The sequence below is a fragment of the Danio rerio genome, chromosome 20 (assembly GCF_052040795.2).
Source record: "Danio rerio strain M-AB ecotype USA chromosome 20, GRCz13ab, whole genome shotgun sequence".
Classification (NCBI taxonomy): domain Eukaryota; kingdom Metazoa; phylum Chordata; class Actinopteri; order Cypriniformes; family Danionidae; genus Danio; species Danio rerio.
The window spans coordinates 47,949,393-47,970,123 of NC_141040.1; the positions used below are offsets into that span (position 1 = coordinate 47,949,393).

The following is a 20,731-nucleotide window of genomic DNA, read 5'->3' on the forward strand; positions in this document are numbered from 1 at the left end:
ACATTTATACACACTCAATCACACACATACACTACGCACAATTTAGCATAACCAATTCACCTATACCAGGGGTCGGCAACCCAAAATGTTGAAAGAGCCATATTGGACCAAAAAACAAAAACAAAAAACAAATATGTCTGGAGCCACAAAAAATGTAAAGCCTTATATAAGCCTTATAATAAAGGATACACATGCTGTATGTATCTATATTAGCTATATTAGCCTACTATCAAAATGACTAAGCTGGCTACAAATACATAATGAGCCTTCATGATTAAATAGCCACTAAAATCAGGTGGTTGGTGTTTATTTTGTTGTCATTAAAACACTTCAGCACAGACTCTTGTCTTTTAGTGTTATTAATTTGATCATTTCTTCTTGCGGCCCATCAGAGTTCACATACCTGCATAAAAGCGCATTGAATATCGGTCACATCACAGGCAATTGAGTATGCTGGCACTGAATTAATGTCCTTGGTTTGCTGATCGGTGATGTTACCTACCATTTTAATAGCCCTTTCCTTCACTGTCTTTGTGAAGAAAGGTATATCTTTATTTTTTTGTATTATCTTGGTTTTGTTTTTTAAAGTTTGCAAATAGGTGTTCTAATATGTCATACCTTCTTTGAACGGTTTTCCATGCTTTATTATCTTCTGGTTTGTTTACAACAGCCACCTGCCTGGCATCCCGCCCTGCTGATAGAAACGTGTGTCGCAGGCTATGACGCAAATCTTCGTTGACAGAAATGTTGAAATTAAATATTAATTCTACACACTTTGACAGCATTTGAAAACGTTAAAAATGTTTGTCCTCCTATAGAAATCATATTAAAACAAAAAATATATTAACCTCCCCCATCTTTTTGCATTTTCAAACATTTTTGAAAAAGCTCCAGGGAGCCACAAGGGCAGCGCTAAAGAGCCGCGGGTTGCTGACCCCTGACCTATACCAATACCACATGTCTTTGGACTTGTGGGGAAAATAGCACCCAGAGGAAACCCATGTGAACATGGGGAGAACATGCAAACTCCACTCAGAAATGCCAACTGAACCAGCAATTTTCTTGCTGTGAGGATAACTTGCTACTCACTGCTCCTCCATGCAGCCCGCTTGGTGATTTCCAAGACTCAAATAAATTTCATTAAACTCTTAGAATTACCATATATTATTCACAACCCACAGAAGACAGTTAATAATTACATTAAAGAAACAGCAAAATTCATTCATTCATTTATTTTCTTTTTCGGCTTAGTTTTTTCCAGCACAATTTTACGCAGCGGATGCCCTTCCAGCTGCAACCCATCCTAAACTTTCTGACCACCTTTATGGTACACTAATACATTAAAAATATGACATTTGGGGTTAATATTAAATTTATAAATGACTATAGAAAAATATATGGTTAATGTTTGGTTATGGTTAATGATTCTGTAATCATTTACTCTCGCTTCACTTGTTTCATACCATTTTGCATTTTTTGTCATGTTGAGCACAACAGGGGTGACATGGTGGCTCAGTGGTTAGCACTGCCACCTGACAGCAAGAAGATCACTGGTTCGAGTCCCGGCTGGGCCAGTTGGCATTTCTGTGCGGAGTAAAGAGTTGTAGATATTACAATATAATACACTTTGCAGTGGTTCCCAAAGTGGGTGTTGGGACCCCCTGGGGGGTCACAGGACAGTGACAGGGGGTCGCTTGGTGATTTCCAAAAGTCAAATAAATTTTATTGAACTAATAGAATTATCATATTTTATCCGTAACCCACAAAAGCTAAAAATGATAGTTTTAACAGTAAAAAACAGCATGCAAATTTAAAGCCATCAGCCTTTCAATTATTTTTTTCATAGGATTGGTGTGTTTACATTAGCAATAGCGTCAGCTGCAGCAGATTGCTTTTATAGCACCAGGTTAAACTTTCTGACAAATTTATGGCAATCTAATACATTCAAAATAAATACAGGCCACAACCTTGAGACATTGAGAATCAGCTCTGATTAGTTTTTTGTCTCCAAAATTAAAACCAAGAATAGACTTGTGCTGAAAACATTGTGCTCACCAGTCGCTTTAGATTAGGTTACATTAAATTAAACAAATAGATAAATGACTATAAAAATCATATGGTTGTAAGACTGTTGCACTTTTTTTGTGTTGTCAATAAGCTCATGTTTATATAGGGCTGTTGTTGTGTGTGGAACTTTTTTATATTAATAACCACCTCTAAGGGAGTTTTGGGGTCATGGGTCACTGGCATTGTTATTTTAGGAGTCGCGGGCTGAATAGTTTGGAAACCCTTGTTGTGATGGTTCAAAAAGTATAGTATTTACTATCAATTACTGTAGCTTTCTTGTGATATGAGTGCTTAGTGCACCTTTTACCCAGATCTCAATGAACTTCAAGACCTCATATGCTGTCTTTTTTCACTGAACTGAATGATCTTTGCTCACCCTTCTGACCCAAATATTGGTGTTTGCTGTGAGAATTAACACGTTGCATTGAACTCCAAGGTAAAAAGCCGCTTTGATCAATCCACCCCGCCCAAAATGGCTTTCATTTCATTTTCTCACAAGCAGATGAATACTGTCTCTGTTTGCTTTAACAGCTGATGGAGAAATATCAGTTGATGTGGTTTTGAAGATGCTCCAATGCCATAGGGTTGCGAATCGATTTTAGATTAGATTTGGGATCAGAGAAGGGATCGCGATGTTCTCAGACTGCCTGAATTTATAGGATGTTCAGATGTTTGCTTAGCATATATGTGGTATTAGATTGGCTAGTCAAATGTCTCTGAAAGCTTGTCAGGAACATGTTCAGTCTATGCCTAGACTGAAGGAGCGTGACGGCTGAAATATTGATTTAGGCACAGCGGTTGCAGACAGCTTTTTGACATCTTCCTGTTAAACCTATAGTCTGTCTAGCTGAACTATGTGATGATTTCTGTAGGAGCTCAAGGGGAAAACCAACATAAATATTATGAACGAAAAGACTTGCGTGTTTTTGTGTAGAGAAAAAAATGGTCATACTTTACAATAAGTATTGGATTAGTTAATGTACTAACATGAACTAATATATACATTAGTTATAAACAACACTTGTACAGCATTTAATAAAGGTGCAGTAGGTGATTGTCTTCAGCAAGATTTTTGTTGTGCTGGTTGAAAGTCTCTTCACATAAGTAACGTAAATGCTCTAAATGTATTTATATGTATTCTTATATTCTGGGTAAGACAGACTAAAAAATGTTCAAATAAAAATTTGTTGGGCTGATAATTCCCATAATTCTGATAAGTAGCCCAAACTGTCTGTCAACAAATGTAGATTTGTACATCTGTGCACCCGTTCACGCAGACAGATCCACTGTTTGCGCATGCATGTGCGCCTCGTTCACTTGCACATGAGAGAGTGAGGGCAGTAAAAACAATTGCTCAATCAAAACTTTAAAATCCTGAATCCAATTGGAGTTATGCTGGAGAAAGGCTGACACCACGGCTGAGGTATTTCTTTTTATGTTTTAAAACTATTTTAGTCAGGCAAAGCTGATGTAGATTTTGTTGTTTTTCGAAAGGGGTTATAATGCACATGAGGGGTTATTTAGCCACTGAAATCTTTCGGCGAAAGATTGATGTGACTATTTTCAGTGTCATAAGGGACCTTTTACAGCACAGGTGTCAAACTCAGTTCCAAAAGGGCCGCAGCTCTGCACAGTTTAGTTCCAACCCTAATTAAACACACCTGATCAAACTAATTGAGTCCTTCAGGCTTGTTTGAAACCTACAGGTAAGTGTGTTGGAGCAGGGTTGAAACTAAACTGTGCAGGGCTTCGGCCCTTCAGGAATTGAGTTTGACACCCCTGTTTTACAGCATCGATAATGTAGATTTTTATTTATTTTAACAACAGAACATCAGTAAATAGCGCTATTCCACCTAACCTTCTTTACTGCGGTGAAGTTGCTCTTATATTTACATTGGTTAATTTCTGAACAATCCGGTCCCTATATTGTTTACCATGCTACTTTGAATATTCGGTCTGAAATAGTATGTAGGTATGGCTTAGTAATGTGTAATTCCTGAACACCGCCTGCCAACCACAAAGCATACAGTAGTTGCTTTTGGATAAATCCTTTGAGAGATCAGCGATCCTTGCATGCATGAAATATTGCATATTATGACAAGTTTTGCTTGCCACATAAAAACGTGCTGGATATAAAACAGTTTTTTTTGTTCGGAATTGTAGTATTATAACGTATGATAAAGTTTTCTAACTGGTGGATGACATGATCTAGTGAGTTGTCTACTGTCATCTTTAATGTGAGCGTTTTAATTTCAGGAGGCATGGATTTGTATGGCAGGAGTGGGACTGTGTTTCTTAGATATTATGCTAACCGGTTACCATTTTGACAGATCACCTGGTGCACCTTACTAATGCATTATTAACATCCAAATTCTTGCTGTAGTTAACATAAACAGCTTTATTTTAATGCACTAAAGTTAACAAAAATGAAGAAATACTGTAATAAATATACTGCTGATTCTTAGTTTATGTTATAAATACATAAACTGATATTAACTTATTGTAATGTGAGACAATTTGTTTCCTAAAATGCAAAGTGTGACCGAAAAAATTTATGTTGGTGGGAATTTATGCTTTAAAAGAAGACAAAAATTCAAGGAAAACAGAATTATGTCTCACAACACTTGAGGATTGTTGTTGTTTTTTTGCACAAAATCACTCAATTTTGATCTCACTATTTAATCTTGAGTCGTTTTCTTATCAAATGTATCTTGATTTAAAAATTTGTAGGCAAACATTACAAAGTAAAATGTCATAAGTAGACTGCTTAAAGTGAGTGAACCTGTTGCCCTACTAAGAGTAAATGAACTACACTCACCGGCCACTTTATTAGGAACACCTTACTACTACCAGGTTGGACCCCCTTTTGCCTTTAGAAATCAGAACTGTTATAATCGTTTATGTCATAGATTCAACAAGGTACTGGAAATGTTCCTCGGAGATTTTGGTCCGTATTGACATGATAGCATCACACACTTGTTGCAGATTTGTCGGCTGCACATCCATGATGTGAATCTCCCGTTTCACCACATCCCAAAGGTGCTCAACTGGATTGACTTCTGGTGACTGTGGAGGCCATTTGAGTACAGTGAACTCATTGTCATGTTTAAGAAACCAGTGTAAGATGATTTGCGCTTTATGAAATGGCATGTTATCCTGCTGGAGGTAACCATCAGAAGATGGGTACACAGTGGTCATAAAGGAATGGATATGGTCAGCAATAATACTCAGGTAGGCTGTGGTGAGTTGCTGCCATGTGATTGGCTGATTAGAAATTTGCATTAACGAGCAGTTGGACATGTACCTGTGAGTGGCCAGTGTGTGTATGTGCATAATTATGAAAGTTGAGTTACACCAATGAAACAGTTCAAACTTTGTTACAAAGGGTTTCCGCAATATTTTAAGTAAAGTCAACTTGTTGCTTTTAAGGTGGCATTTTTTACTCACTTTTTTTTTTTTTAAACAAATCACTTTTTACAATATACAAACTGGGTAAACAAACTGTTTAAAAGAGTTTTATAATTAATTTTAACAAAACAGTATATATTATTGATTAAATTGCTTGATTATAAATATTGGAGATTACAGTATTGGAGAGCTTACATAAGATTAAACAATAGTTACACTTTCTCTTTGACATGAGCTTGAACAACAAAATTACAACGTAGATAATCATATCTAAACTAATAAACATTCATATTAGGGCTGCACGATATTGTAAATATCTGAGATTGCAGTTTTCTTTTCTGTTTTTACTGTTTGAATAGCTCTATTTGATAGTTTTCTATGGAGTCTAACAGTATTCAGGTACAGAAATTGAATTATCACAATGCAAAAAAAGCTTTTATTACTTTGCTTTGTCTCATTTCTAGTCCAAATATCAAAAAAATATAGAGCAAGTAAAAATATTGCTTTGCTTCAAAACAAGTAAATTATATACCAGGGGTGTAAGTAAAAACAAAAACAAAAAATATTGGTTTTGCTTTAAAATGTAGATATTTGGACTAGAAACAAGACAAAAATTCTAAGTAATAAAAACTTTTTTTTTTCATAGAAATCATAGAAATTTAGTGTAAATACAGTAATAAAATGCAAATCTGTAAGTCCAGGTCAACTATAATTCAGACTCAACATTGCACCTCTTGTGATGTGACTATTGCAAATATGCACATAGCGATATTGATGCTGAAACGATATATTGTGCAGCCCTAATTCATATAATAGACAGATGCATAACACTCTTAAATGAAAAGATTATTGTTACTGAGCAAAATCACATCATTGCACATGCACAATCAATTCTTTATGAATGATTTAAGCTTAATCTAATTTATTGGGCTTGTCACTGATCTGTGAACATATGTAACTTTTCTTTAGGTGTTTTGAAGGCACAAACTGATTGATGAGATGGCAGATGTATGTTGGCTGAAGTTCACAGATCATGCTGACCCTGCTGAGCAGAAGTAAGTGTTAAAGGTTTGTGTTTTAAAATATACATCTATTAAAAACACGTTAGAGAATTAATACACACCATTCATTTCTCCATTACATGCGTCCCAGCATGTTTTCCATTTGCTCAATCTTTCTTGTGACAGCAGCAAGTATAACGATCGTTAAGGTTAAAACGGGCAATGATTTAGTGCATTATTTCTGTAAGAGTTACAGTTTGCATTGCATTCTGGGAAATGTAGTTGCACTCTTGGACTTGGCAAAAAGGATATGCTTGGCGTTGAGGTCCTGAATGGAGGTTTGTGTTTGCCTCTGGAAAGCCAGTCGGGCTTCACACATGCAGGGATCCTGAACAATCTCCACCTTCACCTCTTCACATCACAGTCAAACAACAAATATCACAGAAAACCTCGCAAAGGGCGATTTGAATCATGCACAGAAAAAAAGATCTACCCCCCCTAACCCCAAAGTAAAAGTTATTACATAAAGTTCTTATGTAACAGTTTATGCAATGTTGTTTATAAACTTTTGAACAACATTGTGAGTGTTACATATTATGAGTTCACATCAATGTTGAATCAACCAACTCAACATGTGGGAAATTACAGACACTGACAGATGAGGCTTTTTTATAGTGATCCAGATTTATTTAACCAAATATTTTCCCAAATGTAACAAATATCTAAATATTTGGTCATTTAGAGCTTTTTTTTTTTTTTTTGAAAATGAGGATTGGTCAGACTAATAAATATTTTTTATTTTTATTTTAAATGGATATTGTGTTCTTAAAATGAATATACAGTGCATTTGGAAAGTATTCATAGAGCTGTTACAACCTTATTCCAATCTGGATTCAATACATTTATTTCCTTAAAACTCTACACACAATACCCCATAATGAATTTTTTTTTTAATTGTTGCAAAATTATTCAAAATAAAAAAAACAAAAAAATAAACATGTACATCAGTATTCACAGCCTTTGCCGTGAAGCTTTAAATCGAGCTCAGGTACATTCTGTTTTCACTGATCGTTCTTGACCTGTTTCAGCAGCTTAATTGGAGTTCACCTGTGGTAAATTCAGTTGATTGGACATGATTTGAAAAGGCATTTAAGGTCTCAGGGTTGACAGTGCATGTCAAAGCACAAACCAAGCATGAAGACAAGGGAATTGGCTGTAGACCTCCGAGACGGGATTATCTCGAGGCACAAGGCTGGGGAAGGTTACAGAAACATTTCTGCTGCTTTGAAAGTTCTATTGAGCACAGTGGCCTCCATCATTCATAAGAGGAAGATGTTTGGAACCACCAGGACGCTTCCTAGAATTTGCCGGTCATTGTAGCTGAGTGATCGGGGGGTGAAGAGCCTTAGTCAGGGAGGTGATTAATAACCCGATGGTCACTCTGTTTGAGCTCCAGCGTTCTTCTGTGGAGATAGGAGAACCGTACAGAAGGACAACCATCTGTGCTGCAATCCACCAATCAGGCCTGTATAGTAGAGTGGCCAGACAGAAGCCCCTCCCCACCTGGAATTTGGCAAAAGGCATCTGAAGGACTCTCAGACCATAAGAAACAAAATTCTCTGGTCTGATGAGACTAAAATTGAACTCTTTGGAGTGAATGCCAGGCGTTACGTTTGGAGAAATCCAGGCACCGTTTATCACCAGGCTAATACCATTCCTACAGTGAAGCATGGTGGTGGAAGCATCATGCTGTGGGGATGTTTTTTAGCAGCAGGAACTGGAAGACTAGTTAGGATAGAGGGAAAGATGAATGCAGCAACGTACAGAGACATCCTGAATGAAAACCTGCTTCAGAGCGCTCTTGACCTCAGACTGGGGCGACAGTTCATCTTCCAGCAGGATAATGACCCAATGCACACCGCCAAATTTCAATGGAGTGCCTTCACGGCCCAGACCTAAATCCTATTAAACATCTTGGAGAGATCTGAAAATGGCTGTACACTGTCGCTTCCCATCCAACGTGCTAGAGCTTGAGAGGTATTGCAAAGAGGAATGGGCAAAAATTCTCAAAGACAGGTGTGCCAAGCTTGTGGCATCATATTAAAAAGACTTGAGGCTGTAATTGCTGCCAAAGGTGCATCAACAAAGCATTGAGCAAAGTCTGTGAATACTTATGCACATGTGATTTCTCCGTTTTTTTTTATTTGTAATAAATTTGCAACAATTTCAAAAGCTAATTTTTCACATTGTCATTATGGGGTATTATGTGTAGAATTTTAAGGAAATAAAAGAATTTAATCCATTTTGGAATAAGGCTGTGTAACATAAAATGTGGAAAAAGTGAAGAGCTGTGAATACTTTTCAATATACTGTAAATGTCTAAGAACATGTCACATTTCCCCCCACATGATTTTTGCCAAAAAATAAATGCAAATTTATTTATTTATTTATTTTTTCATTTCTAGTTAAAATATCTAAAAAAATCTTAAATTGAGGAGCATTTTCTAAGTCAAAATACTTTTTGGTTTCAGGAATAAATCAATCAAAATGAAGTGAGTAAAATAATCTTACTTTCAGTTGGAAATCAAATTATTTTAATGACCTCACTGGTAGATTATTTTGCTTGATTAGTAAAAACAAAACAATATTTTAACTTCCTGAAAATTCTTCTCGTTTTCAGATTCATTTTTTTAGATATTTGAACTTGACCCGAGACAAAAACTCAAAAATTCTGAATCTCAAAAATATAAATAAATAATAATAAATAAAATAATTAATTTTCAAGTGTTTTCTTAGCTTATTCATAATTTTTCTGCTGTATTTTGAATTGAAATGCAGTTCTTTCAGGGCTCTTACTTTTTTTGGAACATGTTTTCCTGTCTTCTTGCAACACAAAACCCCGCCGGCACTCACAGTGATAGGCAGCAGCATCGCTGACGCAAATGTGTTCACATTCATGACCCAGCATACAGTAGTCCAGACCTGCAATAAGTCCAAACTCTACAACCCTGATGCTAACAAACCTCACATGAAAGAAAATACTAAAAAGCATTACATCTCAATTGCTCCTCCAATACATGTGATTTTCCTTTAAATGAAATATATTTGCACAATTCAGCTAGCTACCTATCATAAAATGGTATGTCTATACCATTTATGAAGGCCTAAGCAGAAAACTCACTGGCACTACCATCAGCATCAGCGTCATTGGCTTTGAAGCATGATCTCTTGTCCTCCATCAGGACAAAGCCAGTAGGACACGTGCAGTAATAGGACGAACTGCTGGAGACGCAAGTGTGTTGGCAGTCATGGCCCAAAGCACACACATCCACACCTGAAATAAGCCATAGTGGCGACCAATATGTGGAGGATTACTTTTGTCTGGCTGGGCTTCAGAATATCCACTGGAACATGTTGCAAAAGCTTAAATATTATTCAATAGCAACCAAACTGTAAAACCAGTTCTAATCCTTTCAGTTTAAAATGATAGTCCACCCGAAACATTTACTTACCATTTATTTAAGTGACAAACACAAAAGTTAATTTGAAGAATGCTGGAAACTTTTATCTATTAACATGCATAGTAGACAAAAAAATACATAAGTCAATGTCTACTGATTTCCATAATTTACTATGGGGTGGGAAAAAACACTATGGAACTTAATGGCTACTGGTTTTCAACATTGACTATGGGAACAAAAATACAATGGAATCAATGGCTACTTGTTTAAAACATTCACTTTGGGAAAAACACAGGAAGTCATTGGCTACTGGTTTCCAACATTCACTTTGGGAAAAACACTGGAAGTCAATGGCTACTGGTTTCCAACATTGACTTTGGGAACAAAAACACAATGGATGGAATCAATGGTTACTTGTTTCTAACATTCACTATGGGGAAAAAACACTGGAAGTCAATGGCTACTGGTCTACAACATTGACATTGGGAAAAAAATGACTATGGGAACAAAAACACTGTGGAAGTCAATGACTACTGGTTTCCAACATTGACTATGGGAACAAAAACACTGTGGAAGTCAATGGCTACTGGTTTCCAACATTGACTATGGGAACAAAAACACTGTGGAAGTCAATGGCTACTGGTTTCCAACATTGACTATGGGAACAAAAACACTATGGAACTCAATGGCTACTGGTTTCCAACATTGACTATGGGAACAAAAACACTATGGAACTCAATGGCTACTGGTTTCCAACATTGACTATGGGAACAAAAACACTATGGAACTCAATGGCTACTGGTTTCCAACATTGACTATGGGAACAAAAACACTATGGAACTCAATGGCTACTGGTTTCCAACATTCACTATGGGAAAAAACACTGGAAGTCAATGGCTACTGGTTTCCAACATTGACTATGGAAACAAAAACACTGTGGAACTCAATGGCTACTGGTTTCCAACATTGACTATGGGAACAAAAACACAATGAAATCAATGGCTACTGGTTTCCAACATTCACTATGGGAAAACAACACTGGAAGTCAATAGCTACTGGTTTCCAGCATTGACTATGGGAACAAATACACAATCGAACTCAATGGCTACTGGTTTCCAACATTGACAATGGGAACAAAAACCCAATGGAATTAATGGCTAATAGTTTTCAACATTCACTATAGGAAAAAACATGATGGAAGTTAATGGCTACTGGTTTCCAACATTATTTTGTCTTCAACAGAAAAAAAACCCTCTCATATTTGGAAAAAGTGGAGGGTAAGTAAAAATGTTTGGAGTGAACTATCCCTTAATTTAAATTCCAGATCATGAAATGGCATGTATGTGGTCATTTCTGATCATAACTCACTGGCACTAGATTCCCTGTTTTGGTTGGCATCATTCTTTCTCTTTCGGTCACCCTTGTGTACACTTTCGCCCTGTCCGTAAGCACCAGCGCCTCTAATGGAGCATGTTTGCTTGTCGTCGTTCAAGACAAAGCCTTGGAGGCACTTGCATCGATACGAGTTGCCGTTGCTCACACAAACGTGCTGACAGCTGTGTCCCATTTCACAGGCATCTACATCTGGAATAAGCCATACAGGACATTTACAGCAACACTAACAATATTTTCTGAAAGATTTTTACTTTCTATTTTTAAACATATCATTACAGCAACAGCAAGATTACAGTCAGAGATTGCATGATCAATTTAATCCGGGTTTTTCAATATTTTAGATGCCAAGCTAATTATGGTTAATTCTAATTATTCATTTTAATCATATATTTGTATTATCATAAAAAATGTGAATCAAATCATTCTATTCTATTCTATTTGTGTGTTTTATACCAGTATGTGTTTATCTTTTATCTCAAATATAGTTTTAAAGATAATTTATCAGTTATATATGATTGTTGCCATTGTTTTTCGGAAAGAATTGGAAAAATAAAAATGCTGAACCTTGCACTGAAAATACTATTCTTATAATTATAAATTATTATAATTTTATAATTAGTACAATTTAATATTTTTTGGACAATTTGAGAAGCAAGCCTGTTTTAGATATTCACACATTTTAGTGTTAATATGTTTAGTGAACACATTTTTTTGTGTTCAACACGTTTTAGAAATTAACACAAGGCTATCTTTTTTATTTGAGTGTATTTTGTCTTACCTCTGTGGGCAGTTTTCCAATTTACTACTGCATTAAAATATATCTGCCACTGCAGCAGGACAAAAAAACACATATTTAAGAAAACAAAAAATATTTAGAGTTGCTTTTCAATTAAACTATACACTCACCGGCCACTTTATTAGGTACACCTGTCCAACTGCTCATTAATGCACATTTCTAGTCCGTCAATCACATGGCAGCAACTCAATGCATTTAGGCATGTAGACATGGTCAAGACAATCTGCTGCAGTTTAAACTGAGCATCAGAATGGGGGAAGAACGGTGATTTGGGTAACATGGCTTGGTTGTTTGAACGTGGCATGGTTGCTAGTGTCAGGTGGGCTGGTCTGAGTATTTCAGAAACTGCTGCTGATCTTTTTACGCACAACCATCTCTAGGGTTTACAGAGAATGGTCTGAAAGAGAAAATATCCAGCCGACAGCAGTTTTATAGGCGAAAATGCCTTGTTGATGCCAGAGGAGAATGGCCAGACTGGTTTAAGCTGATAGAAAGGCAACAGTAACTCAAATAACCACTTGTTAAAACCAAGGTATGCAGAAGAGCATCTCTGAACCCACAACACTTGAACCTTAAGGCGAATGGGGTACAGCAGCAGGGTGCTACTCCTGTCAGCTAAGAAACAGGAACACTAAGGCAACAATTCGCAATGGCTCACCAAAATTGAACAGAAGACTGGAAAAGCATTGCCTGCTCGGATGAGTCTCGATTTCTGCTGTGACATTCAGATGGTAGGGTCAGAATGTGGCATCAACAACATGAAAGCATGAATCCATCCTGCCTTATATAAAAGGTTCAGTCTGGTGGTGGTGGTGTAATGGTGTGGGGGATATTTTCTTGGCACTTTGGGCTCATTAGTACCAATTAAGCAGTGTCACAGCCTACCCGAGTATTGTTGTTGACTGTGTCCATCCCTCTATTGGGGATTGATCATTTATTTTGAAGGGACACTTCCAAACATGGCAAGTGCCCTAGCTTGAGCCCTAAAAAGCTCTGAGGAATATTTTAAGTACCTTGTTGAATCTATGCCACAAAGGATTAAGTCAGTTCTGAAGGCAAAAGGGTATCCAACCCGGTCAAAGTATAGTGTACCTAATAAAGTGGCCTAATAAAGTGGCCAGTGAGTGTATACATATATTTTTTTCCCTAATTTTTGAGCACTGATAAACTAATTTTCAATCAATCTGCATTACTTGGCCCATCTTGAATACAATCTGCCTCTTAAATTTTAGTTGTGGTTGGTCATCTGTCTGACATACAACACAGACACTCATGTTATTCCTGTACTGTTTTGGGAACAGTATGGAGCACACAAGAAAGGTCCACAGTAATTTAACAGAGATTGGCTGAACGGGTTGAATCAGTGAGCTGGTGAGCTGGTAGGAGAAAAATAAAATTACATTACACATGTTGCTAAATTACAGATTTATTTTTAACCCTAGTGAGCTGCCTGACTCACTCTAAGATATAATACAACATAAAGAACATCTGATGTTATATTTCACAGAAATATTTGGCAGTCAGCCTATTCAAAACAGGAAACATAAAAACAGATGATTTTAACACATTTGTCCATTGTTAAATTAGTACAATGCTAACAGCAGACTCCTATGTGTTAAATCTCCAGTATGTTTCATGTAAAGAACATGATTGTTTATTTACTTTTAAGTTTGATGGTGAAAATTTAAATTAAACAGCGAGGCAGCTCATTATGATTTAAAACAGATCTCACATCTTCATGTAACCAGTAACTTAGCACATATAAATAGATTAATAAATCATAGTATGACATTAAGTCATACTCGAAACTCGTGTGAAAAGCTGGAAAGTAATTGCTAGCTAAACAGGTTAGCGGCAAGTGTTGTTGCAATGTAAGCATGCATTGTTATTAAGCTTAAATTAGTCTCTGTTACAGAATATTTGTACTAAGTATGTCTTCAGAATCTAAAGTAAAGCAGTTAGCGTAATCTGCTGGCTCTTACGTTTTAGGGCACATGTTTTCTGGTCTTCGTTCAAAATATAGCCCTTCCGGCACTGGCAGTAATAGGAGGAGCCACTGCTGACACAAATGTGCTCACAGTCATGACCCATGGCACAGGCGTCCATACCTGGAACAAGCTTTCATTACTTGACTGAAGTGATGAGGCCATTACTCGATTTGAGTGATGGAGCTTTTATTTTAGGAACAACAATATGGCAATATGAAAAACAAGTCCCTTATAGGGCTCTAATCTGTCCTATGGCACAATAATTGAATGCTTAAATGGGTCATGAACTAATCAAATTTCTCTTGATTCTTAACTATATTCGTTGTACTATAAAAACACCTTTAAGCTAATCTGCCAAAACGAGAGATCATGGAATAGGCCCCTGTATACTTTAAATTTGTATTTTGTTCTTCATTTTAGGGCAAAAAGAAGTTCAAAAAGGCTGACCGTATAATTTTTGAACGTGGAGAGTTGCAAATGTCACACTGCTCATGTTTAGCCTCTAAACACACCGATATGGCGCACGCTGAACAAGAAGCATACGTGACCCCCTTCCAGTCTTTAAAATCTCTCCGTGAGCAATCGTACAGGTGCGGATACATCTGTACCAGCTCTGCTAATGGACTCTTCATTGTACTCTTGTTGCTAACTTGGTGTTGTTGTAGTTTTGGATGTTGCTTCTGTCTAACCTTCGTGATATTGAGATACAAATCAATTGCACGTCAAAGAAGGAGTTCTGGAACACGCCCACTGTATAATCGCTATGAACCAATGCTAGCTCAAAGGAGTGTAGGAACCAAAATTAACTCCTTTAAAAGGTTTGCTTTGGAGTGCCGAAAACAAAATCAAAACGAATGTAATTTTGGACCAATTTTGTTCTAAAATAAATCAATTCTGTTTGATCTTCTATTTTGTTGTTAAAGTATACCAGGGTCTTTACTGGTACGCAGTAGTGCTTCTTCATGATTCATGCATGAAGGAGGTAAATATCGAGAGAGGCAAACGGAGGTCTATACTAACACCAAACGATGAAAATGATCAAGAATGAAAAAGAACTTTGTAGTGATTACAAATGGGGCCTTGAATCTTGTTTAGTCTCTTGTATGTTATGTGTGCACAAGTGCGAAACAGATTACTGGATACAGTTCACTTAATGACCACCGGTGTCCCTAATAACCCGTTTAAAGACACAGTGGGACTTCATTTTGGAACTTTTAGCGCCTCTTATGTGATAAATTACTTAGCAAAATTGTGCCCTTAGTTTGCATAGCAGTTAGCATTTTTATCAATGTTACGGTGACTAAGCAAATAATATACTCTGAAAGCGCAACTAGCAAGCACTTCTCTAGTGTAGCACTCGAATGAGCAATTATAGCGTCCAAAAGATCGAATCTTGTCCTGAAAAAGACAAACAATTTTAATAATCCACAAACAGTCAGATATTCAAAGCTCTCAATTATCTAAAGTTTTCAATGAAAAACATACTTGAAGTACACTAGTCTTACACCAACTGGAAAAGACAATGACAATATTAATTACTGAGAGAATTCCATTCAAAGACCTTACTTAAAGGATGCAAAGCACATATATTAGCATTCAAAAAAGGCTATGGTAGAAAAAGGCTTCTTTGAATGATTGGTGGGTTTTGTTTATTAGCACTCACATGCTGAAGAGCTATTTCCTTCAGAATGCGTTGCAATCTGATGATTCAAATTGATGGAAAACAAGACAATTACCTTGAAACTATAAATCCAAATTATTCCCTTTATGGTGTACGTTTTTAAATGTATAATTCAGACCCACTCATTTCCCAGAGGATGAATCACCACCCACTCTCAAGGATTGAGATATATCCTATAAAAGGGAAAGACAAAGAGCCCCATCTCCCCTTTTTTGCTTTAACCCTACCGCACAATGTCTCCCGGAACTTCGATGTGAGCTTCTCAATGACTCCATAGGTCTCGACGTAGAACACATGGTCCTCAAGTGGATTGCTGGCCATGAGCTTCAGTGACCGCATGTCAGCTCTGTCCACTCCGACTGCGTAAATCTCAATCCCTGAAGCCCGTGCTGCAGCAGACACCTCCTCGACTTGGTCCTGAGGACGCCCATCGGTAACAATGATAGCGACCTTTGAGATGTTCTTCGATTTGGGCCGGGCTCCTGACTTTTCAGTGAATGCTTCATCCATGGCTTTCTTGATGGCCATACCAGTCATGGTTCCTGCAGCCAAGGGTTCGATACGGGTGATTGCTTGCTTTATAGTGTCTTTCGTAAGATGGCTTTTCAGCAGGAACTCAATCTTGACCGTGCTCGCGTAGTTCACCACTGCGACTCGTGTGGCATCGGGACCGACATCAAGAGTGTCCACCATGTCAGCCAGGAAGATCTTGACCTTCTCAAACTCACCTGGACGCACGCTACGTGAGCTGTCAATGATGAAGACCAGGTCCAACGGGCGGCTCCTACACTGTGAATCTGTAGCTGAGAGTTGAGCAGAGATTAAGCTGTATTTTTCAATACTCATTGTCAAATGTATAAAATGAAGATCCTGCTGTTAGTCGATTAACCATTTAGAAAGATTATCTGGTTTAAAGTTGACAACACAGTTGTGACCAAAAGTGAAATCTTTGCACCTTACTCAAATACATTCAAAAAAGGGTTGTATAAATTTCTGTAAAAGCAAATGTTGTTTCTTCATCGAATATCAATTTTGGCCACTGCTGTAAAACTTTGGCACGATGGAACGGTACATGTGAGTAAAGCATAACTTTAGCATGCAATCAAATAGATCAGTCAGATTAGATTAGACCAGGGTTTTTCAAAGTCTAAGACAGTGGGCCTCCCTTTTGACACAACTTATCTATTGGCGCCCCCCTCCTCCCAAACACACGCGCACACACACACACACACACACACACACACACACACACACACACACAGACACAGACACAGACACACACACACACATACATATATATATATATATATAGTGCAATTATTTACAGAGTAATAACAAGTATTTTAATATAACGTTTTTAAAACTAGGATGATTGTTCAATATGAATAGAACAGATCCAAGAACTGTCCATCCCAGTCAAAACAGTCCAAGTTTAGCGGGTCTCATGCTGTCATTAGCCAAAATATCGTTACAAACCATACATAAAGGTCGTGGTTCCTCAGCTGGTCCTGTCCACGTAAATCCTAAACTCAAATACTGATCATTATATCGTCGTCTTTTGGGTTTAAGCCCTGAACTTGAAGGCTTTGAATCGGGGGGGAGGGGGGGTCTCAGAAACTGATCCATTGTATTAGCAGGCATATACCTGTATTGGTGGGCTTACCAAACAGAAACGAATTCACAGCTATGGCCTTCTGGGTAAAAAAGGTTTTCTTATTTTTGATGTATTATTTTTTTTTAGCTTTGTTTAATTAAAACGTTTAAATATAATGAAAAATACATATAATAATTAATCTTAATAATTATATTTTTATTATATATTTTTTCCCGCGCCTCCCCTGACATGCTCTGGCGCCCCCCAGGGGAGGCGCGCCTCACACTTTGAAAACCCCTGGATTAGGCAGTTGGTTATAAATGAGTATGGTCACTTCTAAAACAAATCCTATCGGAATACTAGAATGCTTCTTGAATTTGAAAGGTCTCTAAGCTGTAAGGTTCCCTACAGGAATAAGGACCAAATCATTGGTCCCTTAATGTCATTTTGCTTTATCCAGCTTTGAAGCGAATGAACTTTAAGATCCCTACTGTTACATGAAGGTTGTCCATTCTTGCTCCTGCAGTATCACTGTCCTGTGAGTTAAGCACTAATCTGGATAAAACAGAGCTGAACTAGTTAGTCACTAGTTGGTCCTCTTAATTACAAAAAAACTTGTCTGTTGGGGGAGTTTTACTAAACATTGTAATGAAATGTAATGTGTACTTGTGTAGCGTGTTTATTGTGTATGACCATCCACTCAAAGCGCTTCACAATCCTGAGAGGGGTCTCTCCAAATTACCACCAGTCTGCAGCATCCACTTGAATGATACGACTGCAGCCACAGGGCAACAGTGCAAGTGCGCTCACCACACACCAGCTATTGGGGGAGTGGAGAGACAGTGATTGAGCCAATTCGGCGGATGGGGATGATTGGGAGGCCATGATAGGTAGGGCCGATGGGGGGAATTTGATTAGGACAGTGGGGTTAAACCCCTACTCTTTACGAGAAGTGCCATGAGTTTTGTAAATGACCACAGAGAGTCAGGACCTCGGTTTAACGTCTTATGCGTCTTTCGTTGTGCCTCCAGGAGCAAGACTGAATACCCCAGCATGAATAAATGGAGGGTTAGACCAAGCAATAGAGTAATTATGAAATAATACCTGTCCACCCTGTGGTGTCTATGCTGTTGTGGGAAATAATCCTGCCTGGTGCCTCTTGTAATGATTCTTGTGGCAGAGTAGACATTGATGGGAAATGTGGTGAGGCAGTCTGAAGATCTGCCTCTTCTGTCAGACTGGATGTTGACATGGATTGGGATGGGATCTTTCTGGAATAGGGTTCTGATTTATGAGCAGACAATGGCAAAGGCTCTGGTGCCATTTGCCAATTTGTCTCTGGTTTTAATGTGGATGTTGACAGTGATTGGATTGTGGTCTTTCTGGAATATGTCCCTGATCTGGACATTGGCATGGGCTTGGGTGAATCACTTAGGTCATGCGTCTCTGGTGTTAATGTGGATGTTGACAGGGAAAGAGATGAAAGTCTTTGGGAATAAGGCCCTGATCTACGAGTGGAAGTTGGCACTGGCTGGGGTGGAGTGCTTTGGGAATGGGTCTCAGGTAACAGTGTAGATGTTGACACAGATTCAGGAAAGGTACTTTCAGCAAATGCCTCTAGTGTAAATGTGGGTTTTAACACAGATTGGGGTTGGATTTTTTGAAGATATGTCTCTTGAGTAGAGAACGTTTCTGACATAAGGGTTGATGCCAGCAAGGATTCAGAGAAAGTACTCTGAGGAAATGTCTCTGATGTCATGGTGGAGATAGGAAGGGATTGAGATGAGGTCTCTTGTGAATTTGATTCCTGATCCAATGTTGACTTGGATTGAGTCATGGATTTCTGAGGCAGAGAGACGTTTAAAGATTGTGCCATGGTTATGGTTGAGGGAATACCTAATTCAGAAGCATCTGTTGGAAAGATTGCCTGGTTATTTGTTGACTGCTCCATAAGTACCACAGATTTTTTTGGACTTTCATGTGGTCGTTGAGGAAGGTTTGACACGTCTTTACGTTCCCCTGATTCTCCTGTAACTATGACTATTTGTTCTGAATCAGGATTTTTTCTGCAAATTATTGGGGCCCATTCACCTTTCAGGTGTTTGCTTGCCACATGTGGTAATTGGTCTTTATTTGCATCATACATTTTTGCAGTTGGTATGTCTTTAAGCCAGGCATGAAGTTTGAGTTGAGAAGGAGCTGTGGGTGCTGGATAAGCTACAGGAATAAGACTGGGCAAAGTCCTCCTCTTCAGTTTGTGAGGGTTATCAGGTCCATCTAACCTGTATTTACTTCTGTATACTACGGACCATAAGAAGGTTGAAGTGAAAGGAAAATCAGTCAAACAAATACAACTGGCATTGTTTGCAATACATGCCCTAGTTCTTTGTTGTTTTAAAATACATGCCACTCGTATCGCATAAATGCTGTTGCATTCATGCACTTATAAGGACACTTCAGACAAAAATACATATTCAGTCATCATGTACCCATTGTCATTTCATTGCAAACCTTCTTTCCTCTGCAGAACATTGGAATCTTTGAGGAACACTGGAGTCTGAGTAACACAAGACCCCAACTGACTTTTGATTTGGACAAAAGCAGTGTAATAGTCTTCAAAAAATCTACTTGTTGAAGATGAAGGTAAGCCATTTTGAGCAAATGAAGAGCAAATAAGTTATTTTTGGTGGAATTATCCATTCAGTGGTTAAATGTGGATGTATTTTATTTCACATATCCTATTGTAAATGCACTAGACATATTTATAACAGTGCATTTTTTTTTAGAAATACCATTCCATGCAAATCCAAAAATATCCACTAAACATTTGTAGTTTTCATTGTAGTGAACGCAAAATAAGAAAATCATAATTGCAGTTCTAAATAAAATGGAAGCATGGGAATACAAATAATACACAATAAATAAATCAACATCTGTTATAACTAGCATTGTAAACTTAAAACACTTACCTGCAGGGTTCAGTGTCCGGTGCGGAAATCCGTTGTTTCTTCTCTGAGCGTAACTTTGGGCTAAAATGTAGGATGGATTATTAAGGTCATAGGAATCGCAGAGATCCAGCAGCAGAACAGAGAGGCAATAAACCAAACTCCCAATGAAGGACTTCATTGTCTCGCTGTTCCTCTCAAGTCTGCTTCAGGCTTGTGTGCGGTCCTCTCGTCTAACTGACACCAGTTTGTTCTGACAGTATCCTAGGCTGCACATTTAAAGGGTTGAGAAGGAACGTGTCAGATATATGACCAATCCAAATACAGCAAAAGAAGTCCCACCTCAAATGACCAGGAATCTATTACACAAATTATAACATCAGACAATAGGATGC

General features: G+C 37.8%; 2 protein-coding genes across 8 annotated transcripts in view; one reads left to right on the top strand and one right to left on the bottom strand.

Moving 5' to 3' along the window:
* Positions 1 to 20,731, top strand: part of efr3bb (EFR3 homolog Bb (S. cerevisiae)) — a 1,037,141-nt gene that overhangs the window by 881,828 nt on the left and 134,582 nt on the right. The window lies entirely within an intron of this gene.
* Positions 5,483 to 20,586, bottom strand: matn3a (matrilin 3a). Of its 7 annotated transcripts, none has more exons than XM_087296625.1 (9): positions 20,361 to 20,586; positions 16,025 to 16,600; positions 14,111 to 14,236; positions 11,306 to 11,521; positions 9,658 to 9,810; positions 9,333 to 9,458; positions 6,789 to 6,887; positions 6,599 to 6,668; positions 5,483 to 6,517 (listed from the first exon to the last, which is right to left on the bottom strand). In XM_087296625.1, exons 1-8 carry the CDS (start codon positions 20,515 to 20,517, stop codon positions 6,613 to 6,615), a joined length of 1,509 nt encoding a protein of 502 aa, XP_087152751.1. In that variant the 5' UTR covers positions 20,518 to 20,586; the 3' UTR covers positions 5,483 to 6,517; positions 6,599 to 6,612.